Source organism: Notolepis coatsorum, assembly GCF_963971535.1.
Source record: "Notolepis coatsorum genome assembly, chromosome: 6".
Classification (NCBI taxonomy): Eukaryota; Metazoa; Chordata; class Actinopteri; order Aulopiformes; family Paralepididae; genus Notolepis; species Notolepis coatsorum.
In genome coordinates, this window is record NC_140170.1 from 39389111 (window position 1) to 39410161 (window position 21051).

A 21051-nucleotide genomic window follows, 5' to 3' on the forward strand; every position below is an offset into this window, starting at 1 on the left:
ATGATGGGGAGGAGACTGTACATTAGGAGGGGGTGGGTGGGTGGGAGAGAAATATACATACGGTGGGGAGAGAATATATACATACAGTGGGGAGGAGACTGTACATTAGGAGGGGGTGGGTGGGTGGAAGAGAAATATACATACGGTGGGGAGAGAATATATACATACATTGGACATTTACGGTGGCCAGTTTCGAATTGCAGCCTCCCGTAGGTGCTCTTTTAGAGCGGTTTTGAATGTGGGTAGGGATTCACATTCCTTTACAGCTTTGGGTACGGCGTTCCACATTGATGTGGCATAATTGCGAAACGTGTTTAGTCCCTTGTTTGAGCCGAATCTGGGTTTAACATGATTTGTTGAGCTTCCTCTGGTGTTGTGGTCGTGGTATTCACTGACCTTTGGGAAGTATTTTGACATGTCGTATAGTGTATCTTGTAGACCAGGCCCATTGCAAGTTGCTGTACTCTATCGTCTACTCTAAGCCATCCTAGGTAGTCAAAGTGGGCAGGGGTGAGGTGGGTTCTAGGAGTAAGGTCAAGTAGTAGTCTGACCAGTTTGTTTTGTGATGTTTGTAATCTTGTTTTTAGCGCCTTTGAGGTGCTTGCATAGTCGTAGTACCCTTAAATGAGTGCTCCTGCCAGACTCTTCAGGGTATTCTTGTTTACCAGAGAGGAGATCCGGTACAAGAATCTAGTTCGTTGGTTGACTTTTTTTATTACCTTGGATGCCATTTTGTCACAGGAAAGATTTGCCTCTAGGATGGAACCTAGGTATGTAATTTCATCTTTCCTTGTGACAATATTGTCACCCACTGTAACTGAGAAGCCGTCGGTCTGGCTGAGTTTGTTATTTGATCCGAAGAGAATGGACTCTGTTTTACCCAGGTGTAATGATAGTTTGTTATCAGCGAGCCAGGTGCAGATTCTGCTGAGTTCTGAGCTGAGGGTTTTTTCAACCTGTAACTTGTTCTTGTCAGAGACCAGCAGGGCTGAGTCGTCCGCGAACAAGAACAAGTTGCAGTCACAAGCTGACGACATTACATTTGCATAAATTAGGAACAGTAGCGGTCCTAGTATGCTTCCTTGTGGAACACCACAGCTCACTGTGAGGGGGGGGGGGGGGGGGGGGGTAGAGTACCATTTACCTCCACCATCTGTTCTCTCCCCTCAAGGTAGGATTGCATCCAGCTCACTGATAAACTATCAAAACCAATTGCTTTTAGCTTGTCAATCAGAATGGAGTGTTTGACAGTGTCCAAGGCCTTTTGTAGGTCCAGCATGACCATGCCGCAGTATTTGCCCGCGTCCACCTCTTGTTTGATGTGGTCGTTCAAATAGAGAAGACATGTGTCAGTTGAGTGGGATGTTCTGAAGCCAGATTGGAATTCGTAGATTTGATTTTTTTCCGCTAGGTACTTTTCGACCTGTTCGTAGACAATTCTTTCCATGACTTTCGAGATGGAGGTAAGAATAGAAACAGGGCGGTAGTTGCGTGGGTCTAATTTGCTGCCCTTTTTGTGCAGAGGGGTCACTCTCACAATTTTGAAGTCCTTGGGGACGTGTCCCTGTTTTATGGATAGGTTTATTATGTGTGTGATGACTGGGGTGATGGCGGCTGCTGAGTCTCTGAGGAATTTGGAGGGGATGTTGTCATGGCCAGTGGCCTTGTTAGGTTGGAGCGCGCTCAGTTTTTTTAGTACCTCATCTGTTGTTACCATTTCCAGTTTGAAGTCGTCTTTGCGGACCCCTAGGTTTTTGTAGTATACTACTATGTGTTCTACCCCATAATGCCCTGAGTGGGAGGGTGGTTTGTTTACCAGTGTTGTGGCTATGTTTGTGAAGAAAATGTTTAAGTAATTGGCTACATCCAGCTTGTCTGTGATGAACGTGTTGTCCGTCTTTATGTTTATGTTTGAGAATCTGGTTTTAAGTTGATTATTGAGTAATTTCCAAAGTTCACATGGGTTGTTTTTGTTTTCCTCAGTTTTGTCATTGATGATTTTTTTTTGCGGTTTTGATCATGGTGTTTACGTCATTTCTTAGTCTGTTTCTTAACATTTTTAGTTCAACCACATGAGCTTGGAGTTCACTGTTTGAGCTTTTGGAAAGCTTTGTCTGACTTTTATGAAGTTCAGAGCATTTACAGTGGCCAGTTTCGAATTGCAGCCTCCCGTAGGTGCTTTTTGAGAGCGGTTTTGAAGGTGGGTAGGGATTCACATTATTTGTTTGAGCTGAATCTGGGTTGAACATGATTTGTGGAACTCCCTCTGGTGTTGTGGTCGTGGTATTCACTGACCTTTGGGAAGTATTTCGACATGTACATGGGTACCTTAGTGGTGTAGTGTATCTTGTAGACCAGGTCCATTGCAAGTTGCTGTCGTGAAGTTGTGGAATAATTTACCTGAATACATCAAACAGATGTGTGGCACAATTTAAAAAGCAGCTAAAAAAATACACATTGGAAAAATACAGAAATTAGTATTGAGGATAAACAAAGTTATGTTATATTGTGTATGTAGTGCTGTACTATATTCACTGCTGTCAAGTGAATCAAGTTTTTTTCTTGTAATCTATAAGTAAAAGTATATTCTATATTGTAATACACTAAATTATGTTATATCTAGTCAAGTAAAAGTATATTCTATATTGTAATACACTAAATTATGTTATATCTAGTCAAATTAATGGAAGAACAAATATAAATGTAAGGGGGTAGGGATCAATAAGCTTAGCTTCCCTCTACTCCTTTTTTGGACATGTCTGCTAAACAAACACATTGCTCTTGACCTTTTGTTTATAATTCCTTCTTTTTTTTCTTTTTTTAATGCTTTTCTTTTAATGTTTTTTTTTATTTGTTGCTATGATTGTTTGGTTCGACGGAACAAGATATCGTGAGTTGTTTGGAGAAATATGAAGAATAACATGTCCAAAAATAAACTTTTTCATTCATTCATTCATTCATTCATTCATTCATTCATTCATTCATACTCTAAGCCATCCTAGGTAGTCAAAGTGGGCAGGGGTGAGGTAGGTTTTAGGAGTAAGGTCAAGCAGTAGTCTGACCAGTTTGTTTTGTGATGTTTGTAATCTTGTTTTTAGGGCCTTTGAGGTGCTTTGGTACCATGAGGTGCATGCATAGTCGTAGTACCCTTGAACGAGTGCTCCTGTTAGAGTCTTCAGGGTATTCTTGTTTACCAGAGAGGAGATCTGGTACAAGAATCTTGTTTGTTGGTTGACTTTTTTGATTACATTGTTTGCCATTTTGTCACAGGAAAGATTTGCCTCTAGGATGGAACCCAGGTATGTAATTTCATCTTTCCGTGTGACACTATCGTCACCCACTGTAACAGAGAAGACGTTGGCCTGGCTGAGTTTGTTATTTGATCCAAAGAGAATGGACTCTGTTTTACCGCTTGGAGGGTTCTATCTCTGATTTCTAGCTTTAGGAGAAAATGGGTCTTCACAAATAGGCCTACTGACTGAACTGTCCTGGAGCACAGGAAGAACATAATGTAAATTCTTAAAGGAACACATCAACATTATGGGAAAGTGCTTAAAAGTGGTCTGTATCAGCTTTTATTAATTTGTGCTAAGCTAGGCTAGCTTGCAGCCGGATAGCTTTCTACTGAATGCCCAGAGAGGAAATTGGTATCCATCTTCTTGACTGACTCCGGAGAAGACAGTAAGCAAATTTCCCCATAATGTTGTGTATTGTGAATGTGTATTCCTTTAAAAAGGGTGGCATTCCCCTTTCAACCAAAACAAACCCCAGGGTCCAGGTGGGATCAGTTGTAGAAACACTGCAGGCCTGTGTGACTCAGCTGGAGCTCCCTTATCTAGAGCGATTCCACTGTTCACTAGACACCAGTACCGTCCCCCAGCCTGTGGAAACTGCCAGTAAGAGTCCCAGTGCCTAAAAACACGCCAAGGAAAATGAATGACTTGCACCCAGTAGCCTTACAGGTTGACTCTGTAATGGTAAATGGCAACCTCTAGGCAAAAGAGCCCCGCTTGGTATTGCACTTTGTTTACATGTTTTGTTTTGGTCTGATGTGTGGGTTTATTAGTAAGCCCTCCCTAGCCCCTAATAGTAGACGATTTGGTTTGTCCCTAGTTATCGGATTTGCTAATAGTGGCCAAGATAATGATTGCCTATGGATAGTTTTAAATATTCATACTTTTTTGAGCTGGAGATTAACTGGTTAAAGGGAAATATTTACAATTGTATCTCCCAGCTGGATTTTCTTTAGCAGTAAGCAATAAGGTGCAAAATATCTCAAGAAAATACTTTTGCAATAGCAATAGGGATGAAATAAATAAAGGTCTAAATTAGGGATGCTCGATATTGGCTTTTTTACCGATACCGATATTCCGATATTGTCCAACTCCAATTTCCGATACCGATATCAACCGATACCGATATATGCAGGGTTTCCCCCCCAAAAAACGGAATAATTTCAGGTAACTAATAATTTCACTGGATGCATTCAAAAGGCTTTCTAAATGTAAGCATTATCTGTGCAAAATATGATAATTAAAAAAGTAAAAATGAACATTTTAAACCAACATGCATACTTTTTACAATAAATAAAATAAGAATTGGTTCTTACTTGCTTGCCTGGGTAAATAAAGGTTAAATAAATGTTAAAAAAAAAAAAAAAAAAAAAAAAAAAAAAATTTACCGATACCGATATTTTCCGATATCACATTTTACTGCCGATATCGGCCGATAATATCGGTCGGCCGATAATATCGGACATCCCTAGTCTAAATCAAGCAGTGCATTTAGAATGTTTTGAATGTTTCTCTCTCACTGTTTTAGTGTAAGCATTCTATTGAAACAATACTGGTTGTTATGGAGATAATGATTTGAGAAGTTTACCCAGGTAAGATTTGTATCCCACTCCATCAACAGCAATGTCTCCTCTATAGTTTTACCTCTATGCTATAGACAGTGGATAATGACATCTAATGGGTTATGTGATGTCATAAATCAACTGATTGGAATATGTCTATAGACGGTTTCAACGTGACTACAGTATCATTCTAAAAGGACAGTATCTTCTATATAATTCATAGTATGGCAAATCTGCACAGAGTTGTGAAGTTACACATACATTTTTTCAGCTTTTCTCCTCTTGGCTGTGCCCTAAAGGACATCACATTTCGTAAAAAAAAATGCCATCTTTAAAGATGACTTTGAGCCAAAGTTACACTGCAATTTGCTTTCAGACAGCACAGTTCCTTTTGAGGTTATTTGTTGGGCATCATTTCAAAAGTCCAATTTTATAATATAAAAAATATAATATATGTCATAAATGCCACATTGGGTTTTCATGTAAAATACCCATATATTTTTTTTCCTGAAAGGTGGGACCAGCCGGACTGCAAAGCTCTATACCAAGGACCATTTAAGATGTCAAACCATGACCATTTATGATGTAATACCTAGGTGCTATGGCATTACCCCATACCATGATGTCATACCCAGGACTGTTTATGATGTCATACCTAGGTGCCATGATGTGGATATCATACTAGTATATATCTATGGATAAGTAGGCCTACAGTGTGGTTGATACCGGTTTAATATCTATGGCAATTAGTACAGTGTGGTAGATACTAATTGAAACTGATGGCTATTTGTTTGTTTCATTATTAGGCTGTAGAATGTTGTCCAGATAAGACATAAAGTATTGGAACTTGTTTTTCTTGTACATTAGCCATGTTGTCACACTGTGGGGACCAATAGTATTAATAGACTTAATAGACCAATAGACTTAAGTGCCATGCTCTACCCATCAAAGTACACAAGGAGAATCCCTAACCCTGGCAGTGTTAGTGCCTTGCTCTACCCATTGAGCTACACAGGGAATGGAACCCCTAACCCTGGCAGTGTGTGACACTTTGTGGGGACAATGTTATTGTTTGTCTGTGATGCTGTGTGTTAGACCATGTCACTGCCCTAGAGGCAGCTGTTTTGACAGCATTACAGATTCCACCTTTAGGAATGCTTTTTATACACGTGTACCACGGAAACAAACCCGTTTCACTCTACAAAGATGAAAAAGACGGTGAGACATTGCCATCATCATCACTTTTTTTTATCCACTTTTTCTCCCCTTTTCCAATTTTTCTCCCATCCCAATTCCATTGTGCCAATTCTTCCCTGCCCTGTCTTGAACGTTGCTCGCATATGCCCCCCACTGGCCGGTTGTAGGGAGGCGCGGACTCTGTGGCGAGGTGTAACGCGTGGGAGGCTCACACTATCCCCGCCACTTCCTGTCTCTGCTGTGCAGGCGTCCCCAACCGATCTGTAGGAGTCGCTGTCCACAATGTCCAGATTACCACCCATCAACTTCCACCCCCTAACTCTGCCAATTGAGTTACCGTAGTATGACGACTGGCCCAAGCTGGAGGCAACGCCGACAGCCGGAGTCGAACCCGGTGTCTCTTGCGTTGGTGACGAGCGCAGTGTCTGCTGCGCCACCCAGCCGCCCCCATCATCATCACTTTTGTTTAAGACGTTCAGGTCTCATCCCCTTACTTACCAGTTACAGAGAAACTCAAAACAAAAGCCTATGTTTAATATCCCGCTGCTCCCCTTGGCTCACACATCTTCGTTAGGTCAAAGTCATATGTGTGAAAGGCCTGCTTGGCCTTTGATTTGTCGCACAGCATTGGGAGATGCCATTGTGCAGACAATGAGGTGTTAAGACGCAAACCATCTACATTGAGGATACCAGGCTTTGTGAATGAGACAATCAACTGCACTCCCTATGTCCTTTGCCCAAAATCTGCTTTATAAGAGAAGATAAGATGGTCCTTTATTAATCCCCTTCGGGAAATTCAGGAAAAGGTAGTTCCCTGACCGGGAATCGAACCCGGGCCGCGGTGGTGAGAGCGCCGAATCCTAACCACCAGTGTCTGTTTGCCTCGTCATGGAATGGTATTCTGAAAATAATTGAATACAATAAAATGCTGTTTTCGTGATTTGATCGTGGTTTGAATTCAGAAATAAAAGTTCCTTCAGCTTTTACCACAATATAACCAGGGGAAAAACAAGAAAGAATGGAACCCTTTTAGAAAGAAAGGCTTCTTTGGTCTTGGGAGCAAACTGTAATGAGTGCAAACAATGACGAAAACAAAACAAAAACCATCTGACAAATGATTTAAAGAGGAAAGGGTTAAATGCCATGTGGCTGGGAATGTTCAGGGCCAGACACTGAGACAACAACTATATTTGACTCACAGTCAGACTTTACAAGTTTACCAGAAACCAAGACTTGCTGATTCAGTAACTGTTTTGCGTGAGAACTACAGCAGTTTGGTTACGACTTCATATGAAAACGAGACAGAGATTCAACTAAACCATTGGTCCTTTAACACCATTCTGATTAAAGGGCAATTCATGTTTTTACACAGGGCGATATTCAGATGGTTCTTTTGGCTTTAAAGGGATAGTTCAGATTTGTTAAACCCTATCCATATTTCTTACTTACCAATGATGATGTTGATCTGTAAAGTCCTTTCTCAACACAATACATGCCGTTCCTCATACTAGCTCCAGATAGTTAGCCACAAACCATTGCAAAGTCAATGGGGTCAAGCTCCTGTCTTACTAAAGCTCACTGAAATGTACTTTGTTTGCACTGCTTACAAAAAACATTTGTAATCCCTTTAAGAGTTAGTCAAAAAAGGGAGCTCCAGTAGCTCACCACGTACCGCGAGTGCTATTTCAGCGCCGTGGACAACCGCGCTCGCGCGGATCTGGGGCTGAGCGCGTTCGAATCCCGGACGGCAGCCGTGCCTTTCCCAGAGTGTCTTTCCCCCCATCTGAACCCTTTCAGCCTGCTTCTGTCGGTCGAACTTGACCAAGTATGAATGCGACGAAAAAGCGATAAACGCTAAAAAGAACCAGCTGACTGGTCAAAGTTAAAAAAAAAAAAAAAGAGTTAGTCAAAAACTATTCTCTGCTAACGGCCATCTTTCAGTTAAAATCAACAGTTATTTAAGCTAAATGAGGATGGCTTTGCCAAAACCTTTGAAAAGTAAATCCCATTAATCTAGCGTTCGCGGTGGCTACCTTTTGCTGATTGTAAAGTGATTATCAGAGAACCAATCCCTGCATTCCAATCTTAGTGGATCCTTAACACTTTGATTGCCCAACCCGAGTTTTCTCGGGTTTACCCCCCGCGGGTTGAATGCTCACTCACGAGAATTCGCGTATTTTCTTGTTTTTTCTTTTATTAGCGATCTGAAATCATATTTCATCAACCGAGTCAACCGTTGGAAATTCAACCACTCCAGGCGCTCAGATGTGAAAAAAGCGCCCCCTATCGTCTCCCAGATGGTAATTCACCCTTTTGGATTGAACTCAATGAAAATGAATGAGAAAAAAAATCCCTGACTCCACATTTTACTTCTCACTCACGCAGCCGGGGTCGATCAGCTCCACTAGTGAGCCTCAGAGCAGCGGGGAATATGTGTTTTTACAGTATACATGGTGAATCAATAAAAGGATCGATTTTTCCGAATGACGATCAGGAATTGGAATAATCCATTTGGATACCATCTGATCTCAGGTAAGGAATCTATGTTACCAGTCTTAGGATAATCAGACTAGTTTTCACGGAGATATAAGCTTTTATGTGATTATGTGATATAGCTGATTGACTGTGCGAGCGGTCAGGAAATAGGAGAATCGATTTTCAGCTCGCGGTCAGAGCGTGCATGCGTACACATATACTATCAATAATCAAGCGTTTATTTGAAAACGATTCATGACATGGCCGAAAAATGACAACGTTCTAGAATATTCCAGTAAAGGGCAATTATCATGGAATGTCTTAATTTTTCCATGAAAACGAGTGCTTTTCAAAATGCTAGAAAACGGAAATGAATCGATAAAAAAACAATCTGCTACGACAATGTTGACTGGAAAATTAGTCTTTGATAAGCGACGGGCAGATTAGACACATAATTTAAAACATAGATTAGGCGATATTAACGTTAACATTGAAGTGGTGCTGGGCATTCAAGGAGGTAAAAAGGAATTAAGCTTGGGCAGTGAAAGTGTTAAAGGAACACGCCAACATTATGGAAAACACGCTTACCGTATTCTCCAGAAGGCTAGCTTAAAAGTCCGGGACAGGTGTTTTAGCTTTTTCTAGTGGTCAACTAGGCTAGCTTTTTCTAGTGGTCCGTATCCACATAATGTTGATAGTGTTCCTTTAAGAGTTTAAGACAACTCTCAGCATAAAGAACTATCTGAGTGTAAAAAAAAAACAATCATACACATTCTTTCATCCTTGAAATGCATGTGTACCAAAATATTGAGATGGAGATTAAACCATCCTCATTCAAATCGGTTACTTCTGCATCAGTACAAACACAACATTAAAAGATTTATTGTCCATTACTTGAATGGTTGCTGCACTAAACATACAGTGATGCAGCCAATCTCCTTATAAATCTCTGAGGTTGACACCACACTAAGAATATAGTCCCGAACCAGCCACAACTTCCATTGAAATATTTGCTCTTATTAAAAAGGGAATGAGAAATGTTACTGGGACAAAGATTACTTGGTCATAAACATAAACTCACTCACTCAGGCAGAGTGCAGAGGAAAACTGTAACACTTCCCCCGGTCCTGCGGGACCGGACGGCAACCCTTCTCCCGGTTCGACTGGTCCAGGTGTCGGACCGTCTCAACTCCCCTTCCATACACCCCTTCATACTACAACATTGCCAACCGGTGGGCTGATCCAGATCTGGCAGATCTGGCATCAGCTCACTCACCTGATTAATATTATTTACTGCCATTTATGTTTATTATGTTTATTGTCTGTGTTGTCGTTGTTGTCTCCACTTTGTTAGACTTGTGTTCCCCTGTCTGTGTTTTGTAAATATGTTTTAGTCTTGTTGGTTGTTTGTACAATTGTTATTGTTTTTCCCAGTGTGCTCTGTGTTCGGTTGTTTCTGTCTACCACACCTGTGTCCTGTTTGTAATTACCCTCTGTCTCTAATTAGTGTTTGTATATTAGGTGTTGTGGGCCAGCAGACACTTGCTGGTTCATTGTTTAATTGTTAACGTTGTTGTCAGTCGTGTTTGTTGTTTTCTGTTCTAAATAAAACCCTTATTATTCACCACTACGCCGTCTCCTGTATCCTGTTTATCTCTCCGTTCTACACTGCAAACTGAGTTCCACCACATCATGCCAGCAAAGCGGCACCATCGTAACAGAAAACATGGAGCAGCGTTCAAAATCGAAAACATCAATCAACAATCAACTCTATGAGAGATTAGTGAACAATATGTGTCAATATATTGTCAACATTTCAATAATTTTGCAACACCACCAGATGACATGAATTAAACGCATGCAGCCAAATGATATGTTAAAATGACTAATTTGAATCTTATTTAAATCGTTATCTTATTTCAAATGTTTTTCTTTTATCTCACATACACACTTGGGCTGCCCCCAAGTAAAGAATTATTTAGTCAACGAATAATCATAGACTATTCAAACTTTAATTGACAAATCTGTAAAAATGTGTTTCCTACATTCTTGTCCAGCAAATGAATGAGAAAACAAAGAAATGACCCCTTTAGATCTAGTGTTAATCAAAGAACAATACATATTTGTGAAACCGGTTGAACTTGTGACCCCAGAGAAGTGCTTCGAAATATTGAATCAACTGACACAAAATTCAAATTCATTTCGATTAACCATAATCCACACACAGTTTTGGTTGGAAAGACAAATCAAGTGTGCCCTGCATGCCAAGGTAATCATTTTGTTTGTGTAGCAGAGTAGCCAGCCCTGGCTGAAGCATAGTAAGCCTATTTGCCTCAGCCAGGGGGGGGGGCTCTTTGGCTGACTGGTAGGTGTTATTCCCATGTAGGAGACCACAGGTTTGAATCTAGGTGTGTTACAGTGGTGCCGTGACCTCGATGGGAAAGTCAAATGGGGGGTGTGGCAGAATAACCCTGTCTGAAACCTAATATATCAGCTGATTAGTATCATCTGTCTGAAAACTAGTACGCCTAATATCTCAGCTGGTTGGTACCATCTGCCTGAAACCTAGTACGCCTAATATCTCTGCTAATTGGTACTATCTGCCTGAAACCTAGTAAGCCTAATATCTCAGCTGATTGGTACCATCTGCCATATGGGTGACCCGGGTTTGAATCCAGGCTTTACAAATTGATCAGCAAAGGTAACTAATGTCTCTCTCTCTTGCTCTCTCTCTCTTTCTCTCACACCTACACTCACAACACAAACCTGTGCAAACTTCTCTATAATCATAACCAATTCCAATAAGGCAATGTTGTCTCTCCATCTCTTGGACAGAGGCAGGACACAAACAGATGGTCCTGTTTAGAAAAAGAAAGGAATAAATCACAGTAAAATGCCTCAGTTACGTAAAGGCACTTACTTTGCCGAAAACCACAGGAAGGTGGGAGTGGAAACACCATTGGATTACATTACTTAGTGATTCTCCTATGCTGTGTGTGGCGCAAGGCCTACAGAGAACTCATCTAACACTAGGGTCCAACTATTGATGACCAACTCTCTCTCTCTCTCTCTCTCTCTCTCTCTCTCTCTCTCTCTCTCTCTCATTTCATTTTAGCATCGTCGATGCCACACACGTGACCAGTTACATCCGCTCTCTGATTGGCGTTCACTCTCACGAGAGGGTTGAGAACGAGGTGAAAAAGTCGACTATAGGCGACAACATACAAGGATTTCACTTTCGGTTTGCTCTCCGCTGCTCCTCGCTCCTCCCAGTAGAAGACTGGCCACTGTTGGTCGTCAGCAATAGGACCCTGGTACATGGGGGAAGGGTGTGAAGTAATGCATATAGAAAAACACCTGAGAAAGGCCAGTCCTCGTGACAAGGACCGTTGGGAGGTGATGATGAACGATTCTGGGGGCATGTTTCCTCTTTTCCTATATGTTGCACACAGTTATGTCCAGGAATAGGGTCCGTTCACTTCAAGTTGAGTCAATTCAGTGGATTAACGCTACAATTCAGAACGCTTGATAATACTGGATGTCGTCGATTCAATCGAAGCCTAAAGACGAAGAACCATATTAAGTCCATTAAGATTTCACTTGAATGGCGTTTTCAAATGTTATCGTCTAAGGTTTTGTGCAAATTCATCATTAAAGACCGTAGAGGTTGAGCACGTTCAGGTGTATCTTATTCACACACCAAGTGATATAGATAGATTTTAGAACCACAAATAAATGCACTGTAAATGTTCAGAACAGACTTATATGGTTCTTCACCTCAAGGGTTCAATTGACCTCTCTCAAACCGCAAACTCTTTGTCCGAGGGAAACAACAGTTGGGATTGGAGGATCAAGAAAAGAGCAAGCAGGGTTTGAGATAGTTCAATTGTAGTTCCAGTTTTCTGGAATTTACCATATTGAAATTCACTTGAAATAACTTGAAACCCTGGTAAGACCAAAGTGCATGATGTTGGAAAGTAGGAAGGGAATGGTTTCTGGAAGAAGACCCGTGTCATGGCTTTTAATGTTGTTACACTATACGACAGGCGAACTATGGAACCACTATTAATCTGAAACCTATATGGTCTCGTTTTCATTTTGTTTACAAACACAACCTTAAATAAAAATGTTTCCTGTTTATGCGAAATAAACAACAGGTCATAACATAGTAGAAGTGATGTGGATTTCAGACGTTTATGCGTACAGTAGGTCTTTCAAAAAGAACATAGAAAATTAAATCCATCGGATGGTCGCGCGACTCCGCCGAGAGCGTCGACCAGCTTCGCATTGCATGTCTCTTCGACAACAGTTTTCTCCTTTTGCCTTCAAGCATTTGACTCCAAAAAAAATCACCTTTGAAGGACAAATACCTAATGTCCTCAATGCTTTCTTTTCTTTTGGGGGGGGGGGGGGGGGGGCATCTTGCAGCCGGTTCAGGCGGCCACCTCAAGATGTCTTTTACAGAGTGTCGTACATCCTCAGGGTGCGCTCCAGCTGCTGGACGATCTTCTGGTAGAAGGCGATCTGCTCCGTGAGGTAGGCCTGCATCATCTCCTTGAAGTCTACCTCTCGCTGGTGGTGGAAGTGGCTCATCTCGGCCTGGAGGGCGAATCCCACGGTCCGGCAGCGCTTCCGGATGCCGTCCGCCTCGTCCTGGTCGCCCTTCCCCTCGTCGCTCATCCGCTGGCTTTCCTTCACCTTGGCGAAGGCGCCTGAGAGCAGAAACAAAAGGGGGAAATGTTAGCTAGTAGCATGATTAGTGTAGCAGAGTAGCCCAGCCTGAAGCCTAGTAAGGGGGTTTTCTCACTAGCCATCCGGGGTCGAATCAGAGCACGATCGCACCAAAATAAGTGTGATGAGAACGCTCCCCCCGTTACCGGGCACGCTGATTCGCTCCAAGACGGGACCGCTTGAAAAGGTGGTTTCGGGTGCGAACCAGTGTCCCCGACAACGGAATGGAGCGTGGTGTGCAAGCAAACCTGTAAGGCTTTCATGCTTGCTTGAATTTTGGGCAATTTTGGTGAGTATTTGCGTGCGTGCATGGGTACAACAGATCAGTCAACAATGTTGAGCTAAAAGTGAAGAAGATGAGGCTTCAATATCTTAAAGTAAGGGATGCAGTGCGCAAATCAGGCAGCTCATTTGATGACAAGGACACATTTCCGTGGTTTGATGCAGTGGACAGCATAATCGGACAAAAACCAACCAGTGATCCCTCCATTGTTTAATCACTTCCCACAGTAACGTGGCCGACGACGGAGCGATCGCAGGTGTGCAAACAAACTGTACCAAACACGGAGGAGGCTTGCTGTAACAAGTGGTTCTGTTGGTGCTAACCTGCTTTCCCAGAATAGAGTTATATTCATACTTCAATTTAAAAATATTATTTAGGTCCGTTTGGGATTGTAGTGTAAAACCTGCTCCAACGAGGGAAGCTGTGTTGCAATTTAGCCGAGCGCTTATGTCTCTCTCTCTCTCTCTCTGTCAAGACACACACACATGAAAACACACAGACACGCACACACAAATTGGCCAGGCTGCGTGTGTCTGAGAGAGAGAGAGAGAGAGAGAGAGAGAGAGAGAGAGAGAGAGAGAGAGAGAGAGAGAGAGAGAGAGAGACAAACACAGACATCAGGGCGCAGGGAGCGCTTATTGTTGCGTCATCTATTATTAACTCGCTAAACTCTATCTAATTTGATCGCGAAATGCTTTATCCGAGAGCAAGAAGGGTTTAAACCCCAGCTATAGCAAACCAACTAGGTGCATACGCCACCTGCTGTACCGGAGTGTTGCTCTCCTCAATTGTGCTTGGGAACGAAACGAGACTGTGGTGTGTACACAGACCAGAGGGGGGAGTGGGAGGGGGGGCGGAACGGACCTACCGTGCCTAATGAGAAAATGCCCTAAGACTAATCTCTCCCTTGACCCGGGGGGAGGGGTCCCCTTTGGATGAGATGTTTGGTTTCTCATGCAGGGGACCCAGGTTAGACTCCAGGTGGTTTACAACAGTATGTGTGAATTCCCCTCTATCCCCACTCAACCCCTCCCTCTATCCACACTCAACCCCTCCCCTCTATCCCCACTCAACCCCTCCCTCTATCCCCACTCAACCCCTCCCCTCTATCCCCACTCAACCCCTCCCCTCTATCCCCACTCAACCCCTCCCCTCTATCTCCACTCAACCCCTCCCCTCTATCTCCACTCAACCCCTCCCCTCTATCCCCACTCAACCCCTCCCTCTATCCACACTCAACCCCTCCCCTCTATCCCCACTCAACCCCTCCCTCTATCCCCACTCAACCCCTCCCCTCTATCTCCACTCAACCCCTCCCCTCTATCCCCACTCAACCCCTCTCCTCTATCCCCACTCAACCCCTCCCCTCTATCCCCACTCAACCCCTCCCTCTATCCCCACTCAACCCCTCCCCTCTATCCCCACTCAACCCCTCCCCTCTATCCCCACTCAACCCCTCCCTCTATCCCCACTCAACCCTCCCCTCTATCCCCACTCAACCCCTCCCCTCTATCCCCACTCAACCCCCTTCCTCTATCCCCACTCAACCCTCCCCTCTATCCCCACTCAACCCCTCCCCTCTATTCCCACTCAACCCCTCCCCTCTATCCCCACTCAACCCCTCCCTCTATCCCCACTCAACCCTCCCCTCTATCCCCACTCAACCCCTCCCCTCTATCCCCACTCAACCCCTCCCTCTATCCCCACTCAACCCTCCCCTCTATCCCCACTCAACCCCTCCCCTCTATCCCCACTCAAACCTCCCCTCTATCCCCACTCAACCGCTCCCCTCTATCCTCACTCAACCCCTCTCCTCTATCCCCACTCAACCCCTCCCTCTATCCCCACTCAACCCCTCCCCTCTATCCCCACTCAACCCTTCCCTCTATCCCCACTCAACCCTCTCTCTATCCCCACTCAACCCTCCCCTCTATCCCCACTCAACCCTCCCCTCTATCCCCACTCAACCCCTCCCCTCTATCCCCACTCACCCCTCCCCTCTATCCCCACTCACCCCTCCCCTCTATCCCCACTCAACCCTCCCCTCTATCCCCACTCAACCCCTCCCCTCTCTCCTCACTCAACCCTCCACTCTGTCCCCACTCAACCCCTCCCCTCTATCTCCACTCAACCCCTCCCCTCTATCTCCACTCAACCCCTCCCCTCTATCCTCACTCAAACCTCCCCTCTATCCCCACTCAACCCACACATCAGACCAAAACAAAACATGGAATAATTCTTTTTTTTTTACCAAGCGGGCCGTTTAGCCTAGAAGTTGCTTATGGTGACATTTACATTTACATTTAGTCATTTAGCTGACGCTTTTTTCCAAAGCGACTTACAAGTTCTGTACGACAAGTCATCAGGAAGGGTACAACTCTATCAGCTGAGTAACAATGTTCATCAGAGTGTTGAGTGCTACAGTGTAGGTTAGTTTATTAGGACAAGTGCATGACGGTAAGGTTAGTTAGGGTTAGATTCCCTTTTTTTATTTTTTTAGATAATGGTTGAAGAAGTGCGTCTTTAGTCGACCGCAAAAGATTGGACGGGTTTCGGCTGTCCTAACTGGGGTGGGTAGTTCATTCCACCATTGTGGGGCAAGGACTGAGAATAGGCGACTTCTCTTTGATGACCCTCCCGTTGCTTGGATAGGAGTAGGTCTGAGGCGGCCAGAAGATGCAGAGTGTAGGGGTCTTGAGGGTGTGTAGTTAGAGACCATTGACCGGAGGTAGGTGGGAGCGGTTCCCTTTGCTGCACGGTATGCCAGGTCGAGGGACTTGAAGCGGATTCGTGCAGCAATGGGGAGCCAGTGTAGGTCCCTAAGAAGTGGGGTGACATGGGCCGACTTCGGTAGGTTTGAGATCAGGCGGGACGCTGCATTCTGAATGAGGCTTGGTGGCAGTGGCCGGGAGGCCAGCAAGCAGTGCGTTGCAGTAGTCGAGGCGGGAGATGACTGTTGATTGGACGAGGAGTTGGGTGGCTTCTTTTGTCAGGAAGGGGCGGATCCTTCTGACGTTGCTCATGCTATGTGTAATGCAAAGAGTGACAAACCACACCCTAAACTGTGGTGTTTCCAAGTGAGGTCATGACACTAAAAATAACCCCCTTGTAAAGGATTTCTATAGGTTCAAGAAAATTAAGTTAAATTCATTGCAAAGAGGGAGCTGCAGTGTGACTTTTATATAGGGCTGCTCTTTGAGTGGTTCTATATAAAACCTTGGTCTATATACACAAACACTTAATTTGTAGACCTTTTTGAGGCAACAAGCTCATTAAAGTGTGTAGTATAATTCTATTCTTACATTACAATCAGACATTTAAGACACATTGTAAGACACTGAGAGGCATTATAATATGTCATGAATCTGTGTGATGAGATTATTGTTAGCTATACAATGGCCTAGGGCTGACCCCTATTAGTCGATTAGTCGACTAATCGGTCGAAAGGAGCCGTAGTAGACTACCCAACCTCTTAGTCGAATATATATAAAGATTTTAAAAAAATTATAATATTTATTTTTAATTTTATTTTGTATCATTCTTTCCAAAAGAAAAGAGGCCTAGAAGCGTGGCTAACGCTAATGGCACGCATACCAGAGTCTAACTGCCTACGAAAACAGGCACAGAGGCACTGAAAGAGGATTTCACCCATCTAATGAACACACTAGACTAGACAAATATCAAGATGTATCCATCAGTGGACCAATTGCATGCTTTTGCAGAGGACAAGAAGCCTTCAGTCAACTCCTTCAGACATTAAGCACCCCCCACAGCCCAAATGGAATGATAAAAAAAAAAAAAAAAAAATGTAATCGTTTTTTTATTATTATTATATATATTTTTTTGTTTTTTGTTTTTAGTCGACCAATAGTCGACTAACGGCAAATTTTGGCCAATCATAGTCGACCATCCAAATCCTTAGTCGGGGACAGCCCTACAATGGCCATATACTAACTAACAGGATACAGTAGTGCGACCAGCAGCTCTATAGCTCACTCTGTTGGTTGGTTGGTCCACAAACGTGTCCCCACTGCGTGTATCACTTCCGCAACGGATTTAGTCGGAATTCGGTTTTTCCGGGTTGGCCTGATTGGTCGCGACGGCCACGTGACACGCTGTGGCACGCCCCCCGCGGCAGCGGCAGCAGCGTTGCCGCTGCGCCCTGCTGTGGCGACGCTCGCGGGAAGCAAGAATCACTTTTGCGAATCTGGTAGTTGGTTTATGACGTTAATTAATAATAAACACTGTTAGGACTCTTAGGGTGTTTTCACACCTGTAGTTCGTTTGCTTTGTTCCGATTCAGGGACTATTATGATACAATTGTTGCACTTGATTCTTAGTTTGTTTGTGTTCACACGGCTGTGTTCACACGGACCAAAACAAACGCACGCGCGAGCAAACTATCACTCATTGGTCAGATTTTGGGGCGTGCCCCCCCCCCCCCCCCCCCCCCCAACCCTGAATCTCCGCGTTACATTGAAATCGGGGAGGAGAGAGCGGGGGAGCAAATTAATGAATGTGGATGAGAGCCGTGATGTAAGTGGTTGCAGATACGGCTGTGGGGGTGCTAGAGACATGATCGAATAGTCTTTTATGCGCCTCAATCTCCTGAACACGGCGCGAGGCATTCCTAATCGATCAGAACTAAATCGGCAGCGAAAAAGCCCATTTTAAAGCACCTATTATTACCCATGCACATGCGCAGATTGCCCACAGAGTCTGGAGACGCGAGATGACGCACGAATGAATGTGGACTGTTCCATCAGAGGGGGGAGCTTCGGTGGCCAGTGTCCTTTCAGCCGACCAGGATAATGAAACAATGATCCCACTAAATGGCCAGAAGCGTCTTATGGCGACATCTACAATTACCTCATTGAGTCTCCAGGTAGACTAATGTTTATATTTAAGTGCAGCGGTCTGTAGCCACTCACATTACCACCGAAGCTCCCCGATGGAACAGTCCACATTCATTCTCTCGGTGAGAGAGAGAGAGAGAGAGGAGGTGTTGTCTCGCACGGTGCTGCTGTTGCAGCGTCACTACAGTCACTAAACTTTCTGTACACTTGCGTGTTCTCCAGCATCTGACGAATGTGATCGTCTGCCCAAATATCAACGAGGCACTGCCGCAGTGTACCGAGTCATCGCTGCTCCACGTTGACCCACGGCTCACTATTATTATTATTGTGTCGGTTTGCTAAATCGATTGCATTCTCACAGCATACGAGTCGCGTTGGGTTCGTTTGAAAGTGCGCCGAGACCACCCTCTCTAGGTGGTCTCGGTCCGCTTGTTTTGTTCCGCAACAGAATGTGATTGCTGTGTTCATATATGCCCAACTGAACCGAAATAGCGGGTAAACGCCAGGTTTCGGATCAACAGCTCCAAACGAGCCAGGTGTGAAAACGCCCTTAATAATAAACACTGTTAGGACTATCTGACTCTTAATAATAAACACTGTTAGGACTATCTGACTCTTAATAATAAACACTGTTAGGACTATCTGACTCTTAATAATAAACACTGTTAGGACTATCTGACTCTTAATAATAAACACTGTTAGGACTATCTGACTCTTACTAATAAACACTGTTAGGACTATCTGACTAGATTCTTGTACCGGATCTCCTCTCTGGTAAACAAGAATACCCTGAGGACTCTGGCAGGAGCACTCATTCAAGGGTACTATGACTATGCGTGCACCTCATGGTACCAAAGCACCTCAAAGGCGCTTAAAACAAAATTACAAACATCACAAAACAAACTGGTCAGACTACTACTTGACCTGAACCCCAGAACCCACCTCACCCCTGCCCACTTTGCCAACCTAGGATGGCTTAGAGTAGACGACAGAGTACAGCAACTTGCAATGGGCCTGGTCTACAAGATACACTATACGACCGGGGTGCCCATGTACATGTCAAAATACTTCCCAAAGGTCAGTGAATACCACAACCACTACACCAGAGGAAGCTCAACAAATCATGTTAAACCCAGATTCGGCTCAAACAAGGGACTAAACACGTTTCGCAATTATGCCACAACAATGTGGAACGCCCTACCCAAAGCTGTAAAGGAATGTGAATCCCTGCCCACATTCAAAACCGCCCTTAAAGAGCACCTACGGGAGGCTGCAATTCGAAACTGGCCACCGTAAATGCCCAAAACCCCCACCACCTCCTAATAGACAGTCTCCTCCCCACCGCATGTATATATTCCCTCCCCGCCGTATGTATATTCCCCTCCCACCCACCCACCCCCTCCTAATGTACAGTCCCCTCCCCATCATATGTATATACTCTGTCAGGATCTAGGGGTAACAGTACTGTATATTTGAATACCGCCTATGTCACAAATGTATCAGTACTAAATACCTATATGTCCCTATGCCATAAATGTCATGTATGTTATGTATGTCATAAATGTCTATATGAATTGAAAATGGGGGACCCTGATGGAAACAAGACAAACGTCTTTCTCAGGTCTGCATCCCCTTAACAATTGTATGTATTGAGCCGTACTGTATTGTACCCATTCTGCAATCTGTTAAATAAAGTTTTCATTCATTCATTCATTCACTCTTACTAATAAACACTGTTAGGACTATCTGACTCTTACTAATAAACACTGTTAGGACTATCTGACTCTTACTAATAAACACTGTTAGAACTGTCTGACTCTTAATAATAAACACTGTTAGGAGGACTATCTGACTCTTAATAATAAACACTGTTAGGGCTCTTATTTCATACTTATCTTGTCTAGCACAGTCTCTAACAGTAACAGTAAGAAGCATTTTGGATAAAAGTATTATGACAACAATGTATGCCTTTCAAATGTTAAATGATAAATGATTAAATGATACACACTGAAATCTACGCTCTCTCATCCTGCTTTCCACAACGCGACAATATTATTATATATTGTCGCGTTGTGGAAAGCAGGATGAGAGAGTTGTAATTAACGTCATAAACCAACTACCAGATTCGCATAAGTGATTCTTGCTTCCCGCGAGCGTCGCCACAGCAGGGCGCAGCGGCAACGTGTGTGTGTGTGTGTGTGTGTGTGTATGTATGTGTGTGTGGGGGGCGTGCCACGGCGTGTCACGTGGCCGTCGTGGCCAATCAGGCCAACCCGGAAACCGAATTCCGACTAAATCCGTTGCGGAAGTGATACACGCGTCCCCACCATCTAGCAGCCATGGTTTTCGCCCTAGGAGGCTGAAAAGGAGGCGTGTATGTATGTGTGCGTGTGTGTGTGTGTGTGTGTGTGTGTGTGTGTGTGTGTGTGTGTGTGTGTGTGTGTGTGTGTGTGTGTGTATGTATGTGTGTGTGCGTGCGTGTGTGTGTGTGTGTCCATACGCGGTCACATCTATTGCGGATTTGCACTTGTCTTAATTAAAAAGCTATCATACCAATGACTAACAATCACTATCACCATATCTTCTACACAGTTATTCACATGACCTACATCCTCCTACCTAACCCCCACCCCCCTCCCCCCCGGCGCCCAACT

General features: G+C 44.0%; 1 protein-coding gene across 1 annotated transcript in view; it reads right to left on the reverse strand.

Annotated features, from left to right (window-relative positions):
• Positions 1-10520: 10520 nt before the first annotated feature.
• Positions 10521-21051, reverse strand: part of snx33 (sorting nexin 33) — an 81611-nt gene continuing 71080 nt past the window's right edge. Inside the window, exon 2 of the mRNA XM_084316516.1 lies at positions 10521-13239. Within this exon, the coding sequence (XP_084172642.1) occupies positions 12986-13239 (254 nt within the window). The 3' untranslated portion in view covers positions 10521-12985. The remainder of the gene's footprint in view (positions 13240-21051) is intronic.